This window comes from Rhincodon typus, chromosome 40, assembly GCF_021869965.1.
Source record: "Rhincodon typus isolate 14 chromosome 40, sRhiTyp1.1, whole genome shotgun sequence".
NCBI lineage: Eukaryota > Metazoa > Chordata > Chondrichthyes > Orectolobiformes > Rhincodontidae > Rhincodon > Rhincodon typus.
In genome coordinates, this window is record NC_063371.1 from 2,549,120 (window position 1) to 2,561,814 (window position 12,695).

Genomic DNA, 12,695 nt, shown 5'->3' on the forward strand with positions numbered 1-12,695 from the left:
CTACATGGACATGGGGAGAATGTACAAACTCCACACAGATGATTACCCAAGGCTGGTATCAAACCCGGGTCCCTGGTGTTGTGAAGGCAGCAGCGCTAACCACTGAGCCAACATGCTGTATAAAGGTGGGTAAAAACAGTAGGCAATAGGTGGAGATGGAGCCCAGAGAGAGAACAGCAGTTAGGTAGACAAAGGGATGGAAAATGCTGAGCCAAGGAGAAAGAAAAGCTGACAATAGGGCCCATTAGTTGTGAAAATTGGTTGGCTGTGATGAAAGCAGCCTAATTCATGACAGAACCAGGAGTGTGGGAGTGGATAAAGGACATGGCAGAAGGCGTTTAGGCCTAAAATTACTGAACTTGATATTGAGTCCAGGAGGTTGCAGGGTCCAAGCAGAAAATTACTTGCCGTTCTTCCAGCTTGTGCTGAGCCTAGCTGAAGCACTGCAGAAGGCCTGAGACAGAAATGCTGGCCAGGGAACATGGTGGTGTGTTGACGTGACAGATAGCTGGACGCTTGGGGTCATTTTTGTAGACAGAATGTCAGTGTTCCACAAAGCAGTCGCCCAGTCTGTGTTTCGTGAGCAGCAAATGCAATGGATTAGATTGAGTGAAGTGCAGGTAAATTGTTACTTTACCTGGAAGACGTGTCTGGGGTCTTGGATAATGAGGAGGGAGGAAGTAAACGGGCAGGGGAGGGGTTACACCTTCTGAGATTGCACTGTCCGAACAAAAACTCCCAGCTCTAGTACAGCACGGTGTTACAAATTACAGAAAAATAGCAAAGGAACCAGAGGGAAGATGAGGTTTAAACAACTGTGGTGATGTGAAAAGTTCTGCCTGAAACAGTGATTTTGCCAAGGGAGAGTAGGAAATATCTGAAAAAGGAAAATTTGCAGGGCTCTGAAGAAACGGCAGTGGGGAGTGGGCCTGTTGCTCTTGCAAATAGCCAGCGCACACAGCAGGCTGAATGGTCTCCTCTTGTACTATGATTCAGGCAACATGAATAATTTATATTAGCAAGGAACAGAGCGAGCTGTTAGCCACAAACCACACAGTGTGCAAAGTTTGACGTGTGAGTCATTTGGGTCTGGATCCTAAAGGGGGCAGTCCTGTCCTTCATTCCATCGTTTGTGTTTATCTGCTGCAGTGTACTTGCCTCTGGTTCTACTCTGCCCTTGAAAAATAGTGACACTTTAAGGGCATCACTTCTTCATCTACTTGCTACCGCATGGGGCACATTTTCATGGTCAACGAGAAGCCAAATGCCCCCTCATGGTATCTCCGCCAACTACTGAACAAACTGACCAAGTCAAATGGGACAGGACAGATATACACAAGCAATGCACCACAGCAGGGATCAGCTGACAATCTAACTGGATTCCAGCCATCCTCTGGCCTGACACCCCATTGAGATCTGTTATCTCCTCCAGCCCTACACCCTTCCAAGATCTATCACCTACTCCAACCCTACACCTTCCAAGATCTATCACCTCCTCCAGCCCAACACCCTTCTGTGATCTCTGCAACCTCCTCCAGCCCTACAACCCTCTGAGGTCTGTCATCTCCTCCAGCCCTACAACCCTCCGAGATCTGTGATGTCCTCTAGCCCTGCACCCCTTCGAGATCTCTGTAATCTCCTCCACCCTACGTTACTCTGAGATCTCTGTGACCTCCTCCAGCCCTACACTCCTCTGAAAGTGTTCTCCTTACACCCTGTGAGGATGTAGTTCACATACCAGAGAAGAAATGGGCCTTGAAACCTTTCTTGGAGACGGTGTTGTCCGATTTAAACTCTATGCGCATGTTGTTGTACTGGGACGTGATCACCTCCGGCTGCTCTGCACCGCAGAATTTGCCATGAAGCTTGGAGTCAGCAGAGAGGCCACTGCGGACTTCGACGTAGTCATATTTACAAACCTGGAAATAAACAGACCGTAGACAAATCAGATTGACACATGATCTATCACATCAATAGGTAGAATATATTATCAACAGAACAGATCAAATTGGATCAATTCACCAAGCACAACAGCTTCCAACACAGATTACTTTTACCACAGGGATACCAATCATTGATTTAAAAGGGCATAATATGGCATTATACAGCATCTAACGCAAAGTAATACAACAGCCCCAGTGTAACCCCCATCCCATCCTGACTGAATTCCGACATGGTAAGGGGTGAAAGCAGTTTCTTCCCACTTAGCTCAGTGTTTCATGTACCTTTATAAACTGAAACAAGTTCAGAAGTCCCAAAGCACTTCACAGAAACACTATAAAATATGACACTGAGCGGCGATCACAAGCTTGCTGGAGGAGGTAGGTGTTAAGGATTGTCTTGGAGTACAGTGCGATACAGAGATGGAGAGGTTTAGGGAAGGAATTCCAGAGCTCAAGGTCCCAGGCAGCTGAAGGTATGGCCACCAATGGTGCAGTGATTAAAACTGGGTGTTGCTCAAGAGGCCAGAATTAAAGGAGTACAGAGGTCTTGACGGTTTCTGGGGCTGGAGGAGATTCCACAGATGGGGAGGGCCCGAAGCCATGGTGGGGGGAACTTGATAACAAGGAAGAGAATTTAAAATCAAGACATTACTTGATGGGAAGCCAAATGTAGGTCAGTGAGCACAGGCAGGATAGGGGGAACGCAACTCTGTGCGAGTTAAAACACCTTTGGATAAGGTCAAGTTTACGGAGGGTAGGATGTGGAAGACCAGTTGGGATTGCGGTGGAACAGTCAAAGTGCAGAAGCAATGAGGTGTGAATGACGGTCTCAGCAGACAAGCAGAAAGCGTGCAAAAGTTGTGGAAACAAACAGTCTTTCCAATGGCACAAGCATGAGTTGGGAGGTCACCTTGGTGTCAAAGTTACTGACTGGTTTAATCTCAGACAGTTGCTGAGGAGATGGACGGAGTCAGTAGCAAGGGGATGAAGTCTGAAGCGGAGACTGGCAACAGAGTATGATGACTAACCTGGTCATCGAAGGTTTGATTCACTGCTCAGCAACATTCCCAAGGGCAAAGGCTATCCATCTGTCAGAGTTTTTTTATATTCTATCCCTCCCTTCCTTCTCTGAGTTCTCATCTTGTTCCAAGCATTGGCCAATACAAGGTGAGAAGGAATGGATAACTCTGTTCTCCTCAGAAAGGATGTAACAGTGCTGTGCTCTAATCATCAGCAATGAACTTTTCACTTTCCACTGATTTCTTGTAATCTGGCAGCTTGGAGTCTCCGATTGGCTGTGTACTGCTTTGGGTGGTGCTTTGACTCCATAAACCAGCAGCCTGACTCCCAATCTCATTTGCCGATGGTTTAGTGAGCTGTGACTCAGCAATCGCAGTCTCGTGACAGAGGCACAAGGTTGAGGGTTCAAGCCCCAGCACCGAAGTCCAGGCTGACACTCCCATACTGAGACAGTGCCTCTGGCTGAATAACCACCGTGGCTCAGTGGTTAGCACTGCTGCCTCACAGCACCAGGGACCCGAGTTTGATTCCACCCTCGGGCGACTGTCTGTGTTGAGTTTGCATGTTCTCCCCATGTCTGCATGGGTTTCCTCTGGGTGCTCCGGTTTCCTCCCACAGTCCAAAGATGTGCAGGCTAGGTGGATTGGCCATGCTAAATTGCCATGTGTTCAGGGATGTGTGGATTAGGTGGGTTATAGAGGGATGAGTCCGGCGGGGGGGATGCTCTGATGGTCGGTGTGGACTTGTTGGGCCGAAGGGCCTGTTTCCACACTGTAAGGATTCTATGATCTTCGATGCCTGAGACAAGGTGTTAAACTAAGGGCCTTATCTGCAAGGGATGTACTGCTTTGCAGCAGTCTTAAAGTTGAGAAGGGGAGTTCTCCCCATGTTCTGACCTATATTTATCCCACAGGCAACATCACAAACAAAAACTGATTAACCTGCTCATCGGTCACTGCATTTCGTACTTCACCCAGTGACTGCACTTCATTCCACATCGCATTGAAATATCGGGGATGGTGCAAAGCACTACACAAATGCAGGTCTTTGGGTCATCCTACACTGGCCTTTGCTCTGAGTAAATACTCACATCATTGCCTTCGATCTCAAAGAACTCAAACTGGAGGGAGATGCGATACTGAGTCGGTGCTACGACTTGCCAGACACAGTTCTTGTTGGGTGGGTATTCCTTGGGCCACCCTGGGCTGGTTATGGAGCCATTTAGCTTTGTCAGGAAACCACCACACGCAGCTGCAATTAGTAAAACACCATTACTCCAGCGAAAAGCAGAATTTGCAGCAGGAATTCTGTTTCCAAACAGAACATCTTCCAGCTGGGCAAATATAGTCCAATTACTATATACCAGAGGGAGGTCTGGCACTAAACACATTGCAATAATTGAGGTTTTTTTTTCACTCCTCCTTGTCTGCAATGCTGTAATATTCCTTATTTCACCATTTCGAGGCTCAGTCACCCCGTTCCCAAATTATTTGGTCCCAGTCTCTCGCCCACACCAAGCATTTCATTTACATTCACGGGCACTCTCAGACACGCAGGCTTCAGGGATGAGCACCATGCTGCTCGCTGCTGGTCAACAAGTTCTTCTGCTGTGCTTCTGTGGCATCAGAGGGGTTGGCACAACTCTCCCAACCACTAGCCGCATCTTCAACACTCAAGGGTAACATCGGACTTGGCATCAGAGCATGTAAAGGACCAAGGCTGCCCTATCCCAGCAAGGAGCATCTCAACTCCAGGATGATGGCTGTCTTTGGCCTCAGCTCCTCTCCCTCACCCATCAGAAAGGGCATTCCTCCCCTCCCCTTTCGACATTCTCGGGATGGAAAAGTATTGGGAACATTGAAGGACTACTAATCCACAGACCCGGATGCTTTGGAGACCTTTCAAATCCCACCATTAGAGCTTGGGGAATTCAAATTCAACAAAGTAGTCTGGAATAAAACCCGACACTCATTAATAATAATGATGGCAAAATTACTGGATCGCCCTAAAAACAAAATCAGATTCAACTGGTGTCCTTTAGGGAAGGAAATCTGTCTTACGTGCATCTCCAGGCCCAGAGAAACATGATGGACTCTGAACTGCCCTCCTGGATGTCCCAAGCAGGGCACTCAATTCAATAATGACTAATAATGGCCCAGCCAGTGATGCCACATCATCAGAAAGAATTGAAACAAAATCCCTCTCTTTCTCACCTTCGCAGCTTCTCTTGTCGTTTGCCAGCTCGTAGCCAGGATCACAGGCGCACTTATAACTGCCCAGTGTGTTAACACAGCGCTGCTCACACCCACCATTGTCAGGCCGGGAGCACTCGTCCACCTCTGGAATAAATACGGCAAAGAAATCAGCACCAATTGTCACTGTGCGGAACCCCCAATGGCTACACACTTACAAGAGTGGATCATTCTGCTTTTCACTGAAGGGTAAAGGGCAACTACCCAGACAGAGAGGAAAGTCCAGAGTAGGAGCCTCTCTCGTCGTTTCCACTGCTGACAGTTGCCCCAGGTATTTCAGTCTTCTTTACCCTGGATCGAAGGCAGCAATGCTATCTCAGGCAGGCAAACCAACTCCCTGGCCTGGCTGTTGACACTGACATGTGGATTTGCTAGGGAGAAACTGGTGATACCACATCCACCACACGTATACATTGTGGGGAGAGTTCACCCAGTTGAGGCAGAGATCAACGGCATGTTTCAATAGTCACTTTTACACCTAATGCAGACAGGCTCCTTGATGATGCTGAATGCTTTGAAAGGCTGATTCTGCTTCCCTGGCAAGTTCTACGCATTCCGTCTTTTCCATGGTACTGTCTTTCATGTCTTGTGAAGTTTCCTTTCAAAATCCCTGATATGTTCTGTGGACTTTAATACAAAATGCTGGGTGCGGTAGACCTTTAATTTTTGTTCTGTAAACGAAGGAGACCTGAATTTTGCAACACTCTATAATTATTTGTAGACTTAAATGTTCATAAGTGTGCAATCCTTTAAATATTTTGTGCTTAATTTTTATTTTAATGATTGCCTATAACTATGTCTGTAATTATATCTATTGTTATGTCTATAATGTTGTGTCTATTGTTGTCTATAATTATGATTGCTTGTTTTATTTATATCATCACCACGATTTGGCACCTGCTGCCATAATGTTTCAATAATTCAATTAACTTCTTATCGATCTCTGCTCTTCCGCATCAGTGAGGCTATTTCTACCCAAATCCTTCTCCTGTCTCATCAATTTCCTTTTGTGATTTCTGCGTTACTTCCAGTGCTTCTTTTTAAATAGCAAGGAGGCAAGAACTGTGCACAGTTCTTCAGGGGCAGACTGACTTACCCAAATTAGTACCATTACTTCAGTACTAATGAATTCTGTACACCTCAAAATAAACCCCATGACTTGGTTTGCATTAGAATGTTTTGTTTTCTTATCTCTACTTTCTAAGGTGTAGATGGTGCTTTGTCTTCTCTTACCTAAAGTTGACTTGCTGCTTACCTTGCCAGTTTACACATTTAAAAGCCTTCCTGACCTCACCCTCAGCGTTACAATCACAATTTTTGAAAATGCTCAAATAATCTTGTATGTGGTACTTTAATAAAAATTTATTTGAAGTCCATATACATACCGTCCACTGTACTTCCCTTCTGATTCTGTCTATTACCTCCTCAAACTGTACCGTCAGGAGTGTCCCGTTTGAAATGCAGGCTACTTCTTACTATTTTCTCTTGATCTAATCAACTGCTCAATTGAACCTTAACTCAAATGCTCTCCACTGCAATTACTAAGGCTTTAAAAAACTTGTCAACAGAATGCTGACTGATACTGCTTAAGCACAAATAGGGAGGACAATTCCAAGTAGTTTCAGGGCTATGAAAGATAGCACCGACAAACTTACATGTTTTCTCTAAGGAGTATTTTTTAACGTCTTAACAATCAGAAAGCAATGACTAGAAGTGGAATCAGTCTGTGTACCCACCTTTGAAAAAGTTTGCGGAGAAGCCTTGTTTGTTAATGGACCCATCAGACACAAATTTCATCCACAGTTTGTTGGAGCTCGACTTGATATCATCAGGTTTGTCGTAGCCACAGTAACGGCCAATCAGGGGGCTGTCGTCAGTGCTTCCATCACGGACTTCGAGGTAGTCGTATGCACAGCTATCGTGTCTCTCAATCTGCAGGGAGAATAAAGCAGCTCTGGATTTGCTAAACTTCAGCAGTGTGGGTATATACACACACACACAGAAAAAGCACACTCCATATACACACGCACAGCTCACGTTATAGCACACTATACACATATTTGAACTTCAGACTCAGATGTGACCCATGCACACGGCAGACAGAATCTACATTGAAGCACACTCTCATAACTCACTTGGAACAGCATACAGTGCATGCTATGCACACATTTTATGCACACATCTACAGCACATACATGAAGCCAGTGGTGCCAGAGTTAAAGTGGCTGAATGGATGTATTTGAGCAGTTGGTAACTACAGGCTGGAAGCCAGAGATTAAAAAGCAATGCAGTGTCTTAAATCCCAAGGTCAATTCAATACATTGCGATGAGCTGTCAACTCTCTAAGCAAATTACTGCCTGTTATCACTTGTTCAGCATTCTTGAGCAGAACTAGGGCTTATTCCATTAAGTCAGTCATGACAGGATCTGGTCTCCACCAACGTACCAAATACCCTTTTCCCTTCCTGGTTACTAATGAAGGAATGGGTTCAGTTTGGTAGCTGCAACAGATCCATGGTGCCATTTCAAAGAACAGCTCGGGAGTTCTCCCAGTGTCCTGCTCACTATTAAACCCATATCCATTATCATCAAAACAGATGGACCAGTCACTAATACACTGCTGTTAGCAGGATCTTGCTGTGTGCACAACAGCTGCTGCATTTCACTTATGTGTGAAGCTGGCTACAATTCATTGGCATTACTGAACTGGAAATTATCTGAATTTAAATTGAGTCAAGTATTTGAATTTGGAAATTGAGAATTCAGTTAACTCAACCTGACAGCATATGATCTATGGGCTTCCATACAAAACTGAGCGCCCAATAGACCTTTCAGTTTTATGGTGTGAATGAAGGAAGCCTGCATGTTACAACTGAATCCTAGCAGCAGTTACCCCTTACAAAAGGGACAACAAATCTGCAGTGGCAACTTCTGACAAGTGATAACAACAGAAGATCATTGTGGCGCAGGCACACCCTCTACACTCACCGTGTGTCACATTAAGCTTAATAAAGTAGCATTTATAAAGGCAACATGGAAATCAGCGAAAATGTCAAATTCTGAGTGAATCGCTGTGATAACCAATAACTTATCTAGCCACGCTGATGACACAGTGTGAGAAGTGGAATAACCTGACTTTGAAAATTGAAGCCTACCTCAAATGATTGAAAGGTAAGCCCCACATGAAAGCTGTCGGAAACTCTTATCCTCCAAATGCAGATTTTTGATGGCCTGTAGTCATCAGGGTAATTTGGAGACTGTATCTGCCCGAGATCCTTGTTGATATCCCCACCACAAATGGCTGAAGTTTAAACAGAAAGAAATATAGCACACTCAGCACGATTTCTGCTGCGGTTTTGCTCGGCCACTATAATTAATCATTACAGAGAGATCAAATGAACACTGAGTGACAGATGGACAAGAAAGTGCTAAACTGCTGAAGTATGACATCCGCCCCTGCCAAAGGTTAGTTGGGATTCCTACTTTTTGATTACAGCAGTAGCCCCTCCTGCTAAGTGCTGAATGAGGAATACTGGATGGACTTATTAAATAACACACCCATAACGAACAACACTATTTTGGCTTAGGTAAGGAGGCAGATTGAAGTCCGATGACCTGGTGTTACCCAGGCCCTCCAGGAGAACAGGGAGGAAGGTGGAAAATTGTCTGGTGTTCAGCCTTAGGCACTGAGGCAACTATTCCAGCACTAAGGGCAACAGACAACACCACCTTTCTGGGACAACAGCTCACTAACTCAAAGCACAAATGGAAATCTAAACAACTGGTCACAACGTCTTGTCCTATTTTATTCAATTGGCTCGCGGTTTCCCTGATCTGGGATTGCAAAGTCATTAAGGCACAAGAAGAGGCCATTTGGTCCATAAAATCTCAATCCAGTTTCAACTTCCATATTCTCCTTGGCCATTATCCCTCTCTGTTTCAACAACCTCCTCTTCCAGGCCCCATGCTCCTTTCTCTCTTCCCAAAATTCTGGTATTGAGAGCGCTACCTGATTTTAAAAGCTTTACTATTAGCAACCATGATTTCAGCTACCTGGGTCTCAAGCTCTGAGATTCCCTCGCTAAACCCTTCCACCATTCAATCTCTTGGTCTCTTTCTCAAACTCTCCCACTCCTCCAAACTAATAATTAAACCCTTTGGAAAGTCCAGAATTGTTCCATTATTTCCTGGGATTTGTACCACATTGACACGTTGAGGCTCAGTCAAATGAAGGTGTGAAATATGAGATTGATTTTTTTTTATTCATTCCTGGGATATGGGTGACACTGGCTGGGCCAGCATTTATTGCCTATTCCAAGTTGCCTTTGAGAAGGTGGTGGTGAACATGCCTTCTTGAACTGCTGCAGGTCATGTGATATAGGCCCACAGGCCCACAGTACCAAGAGGGAGGGAATGCCAAGATTCTGATTCAGCGACATTGAACTAATGGCGACATATTTCAGGTCAGGATGGTGAGTGGCTTGGAGGGGAACTATTTTCACAAAAGCAGGTAAATGGATGTGAGATGTAAATGAACCATGATCGAGCTGAATTGTGGGACAGGCTTGAGGGCTGAATGGCCTCCTCCTGTTAAATTTGGAGATTACTGCAGAGTCAGCACTGTATGCAATAGAGGCTAACTATATGCAAGTTTTTGCCCTCAGCACATCATCTTCGTTAAACACTCCCGGACTTTCAGAAAGACTCAATTAGTGAGAGAAATAAAACGAGAAAGGCTTTTTAAAATTAACAGCACTCTTTTTAATAGCCTGTGCAAAGAACAGAGCAGCAAACTAATAAGTAAACCCTTTGGAAAAGTGCAGAATTGTTCCATTATTTCCTGGGATTTGTACCACACAGACACATTCCTACCCCATCTGGCATTGAGCTACTTGGACCGCACAGGAAATAAAACTCCTAGTGATTTTCCTCCTGTGTATGAAGTTAGTTTGATTCTCTCACTCTGCACTAGCACTTGTCTATTCCCTTCCTAATAAACCTTCTCCATGCCTCTTTGGAATAAAAACTTGGATGTTTATTCTTTGCAAATGGCTGACTTTGAACAGTCCACTGAAAGTATAACAGTGATCCACATTCTGCTGTTGCCTCTCAGGTACTCGGGAACGAAGTAGATTCTTTCTACGTATTCTTTCATGAGATGTTGGTGTTATTTTCTAGGGTAACATTTACTGTCCATCTCAAGGGTAATTATGGACAGGCAGCAAATGCTAACCTTGACAATAACATGAAACAATAAAAAAAAGGTTGCCCTTGAGCTGCAAGGATTGTTAAGTCATTTTATTTTCAGGATATAGGCTTTTCATTCCAGTCTTATTAAGTGAAATTAAATTCCACCAGTTGCCATTGTGGGATCTGAACCCATGCTCCAAGTGCATGAGTCTGGGCTCTGGGTTACAAGCCCAATGACATTACCATTATGCCACCAGCTTCTTGCAGCCATATGCCTCAGTACTCTTGTGAAGTGCCAGTGAATTGGTGGTTGCTACAGGAAATGGTGTTTACAGCTTTGAGTGCCCAGCTGGAACACCTCCTTGTGTATCACCACACTGCAACCACACCATCCCTGGGTAGCCATTGCTGGGATTCTGGGAACTAAAAGAGCAGGTAAATGGGATGGCACATCAATATCACCCAAACATTCAGGAGGTTGCCAGATCAACATAGTTCCCCCTTTTAACAGGTAGGAGAGTGCCTATCGATTTGGTTATCCCAAAACAGGTGTTTTGGCCTGAATGGTCCAATGCCAATGTTTGCTCCACACAAAACTTCTTCCCACAGTAAAGCAAGGATGTCCAGCAACCCTTGAATATCCCCTTTGGGGAGTGGAGATAAGTCTCACTTTCTTCTCAGTTCCTACAGAAACCAGCTAAGTAGGGAAGAAAGAACATCCATGATTACCTTCATACATGGCAGAGAATCCTTTGCCAACCCAGCTGCTGCTGCTACGGAACTCAATCCACAGCCGGCTATCCGTTGAGATGAGAGAGGAAGGAATTTTATCTCCGCAGAATCTGCCTGAAGAGGGAAGGAGAGAAACACGCACTTGAGTGACTGGGTTAACCACAAGCACAAAAACACCACACAGGCTGTCATTGCATTGAACTCATAAACAATGTTTCCCTCAATTTCTCTGTGAATTCTCAAGTTGTTAATGGAATTGCTGAACGTCACAGCTGGAGGACTGAGTACAGCTCTGGTTACTGCATCGTAGGAAAGAATAATTACGAGAGATAGTACAGAAGAGATTTACAAGGACGTTGTTTTGGCTGGAGAATTTTAGTTATAGGCAGATTGAATAGGCTGGAACTATTTTTTTGAAACAGACGAGACTGAGGGTAATGTATAAAAATATTCAAAAGTCCAGATAGAGTGGATAGGAAGGCTCTATTCCCCTTGATTGAGGAGTCCATAAACCGCTGGTGTAACTTTAAATCAAGAGGTAGCTGACAATTCGAGGGAAACACTTTTATTACATGAAGAGTAACATGATGGTCTGAAACTCACCGCATGAAAGGGCGGTCAAGGCAGGGACTCTCAACACATTTAGGAACATTTTTAAATTTTCACAATTTGCGAAGCATTGAGTACCATAAGTCCAAAGAGGAATAAGGTTGGATGGTATATTGTTGGCCAGCACACACGCAGGAGTCGCCTCCTGCTCTTTTGTAAGCTCTAATGATTTTGATGTTGGATGAAAACATTGACCCAGGGAAATCTTTGATCTTTATTATCTATTTGACAAATCAATCCAGGAAGAAAGAGTAGGGTCTTGAGCTACCATCTCATGCAGGGATGCATCTTACCACAGCAAATGCTGATGGTACAAGATTCGGAATTCTGAAACTGTAGGGAGGGATATTGGAAGAGGAGTCAAAGGAAAAACACATAGCAACAACAATAAAAGACAGAGGCTGCTTCTAGCAAAGATGAGGCCAAAACGAACATGCAGAGACAGTTAAACAAGTCTCAACACAGGAGTGCTGCTGCTGTGCCAGATAATCAGACATAGACAGAGAAGCAATTTCATTGTCATAAAAGGACAAGAAATTAATTCAGCTGGGATTTAAAACGGAATTTGAAACATGAAGCTATCATATTAATTATAGGCGTCTCAATGTTATAGAAGGTAAAAAGCCAACAAATATCTTCCCTCCAAACCTAACAACCCCGAGTGCTGTCTCCTGCTGAGGTATGGCTTCTGGCCAAATTGTTTGGTCTCACAATTCTCAGATCACCCTAATGCTGTACTCAGCCACAGAAGCTCTAACTTGCTGACCCCTCCACAGCTCATGGGATGTCAATGTTCATTCTGGCTGCCAGCCTTTTGACTTCAGCAAAGGGGCCTGGACAAGTAGGTTGAAAGGTTGCCAGGAGATTATTCACTGCCACACTATTAAAACGTCAAACTATCCCTCTAAACCAGATGGGAGCATAGTCATAACCTGTGGCATGAACACCC

The 12,695-nt window shown here is 44.6% G+C and overlaps 1 protein-coding gene across 1 annotated transcript in view; it reads right to left on the bottom strand.

Moving 5' to 3' along the window:
• Positions 1 to 12,695, bottom strand: part of LOC109911454 (bone morphogenetic protein 1-like) — a 115,198-nt gene that overhangs the window by 7,469 nt on the left and 95,034 nt on the right. Inside the window, exons 11-16 of the mRNA XM_048618704.1 lie at positions 11,135 to 11,251; positions 8,371 to 8,516; positions 6,952 to 7,147; positions 5,177 to 5,302; positions 4,054 to 4,214; positions 1,739 to 1,919 (exon numbers count right to left, since the gene is read on the bottom strand). Coding sequence (XP_048474661.1) covers positions 1,739 to 1,919; positions 4,054 to 4,214; positions 5,177 to 5,302; positions 6,952 to 7,147; positions 8,371 to 8,516; positions 11,135 to 11,251 — 927 coding nt within the window. The remainder of the gene's footprint in view (positions 1 to 1,738; positions 1,920 to 4,053; positions 4,215 to 5,176; positions 5,303 to 6,951; positions 7,148 to 8,370; positions 8,517 to 11,134; positions 11,252 to 12,695) is intronic.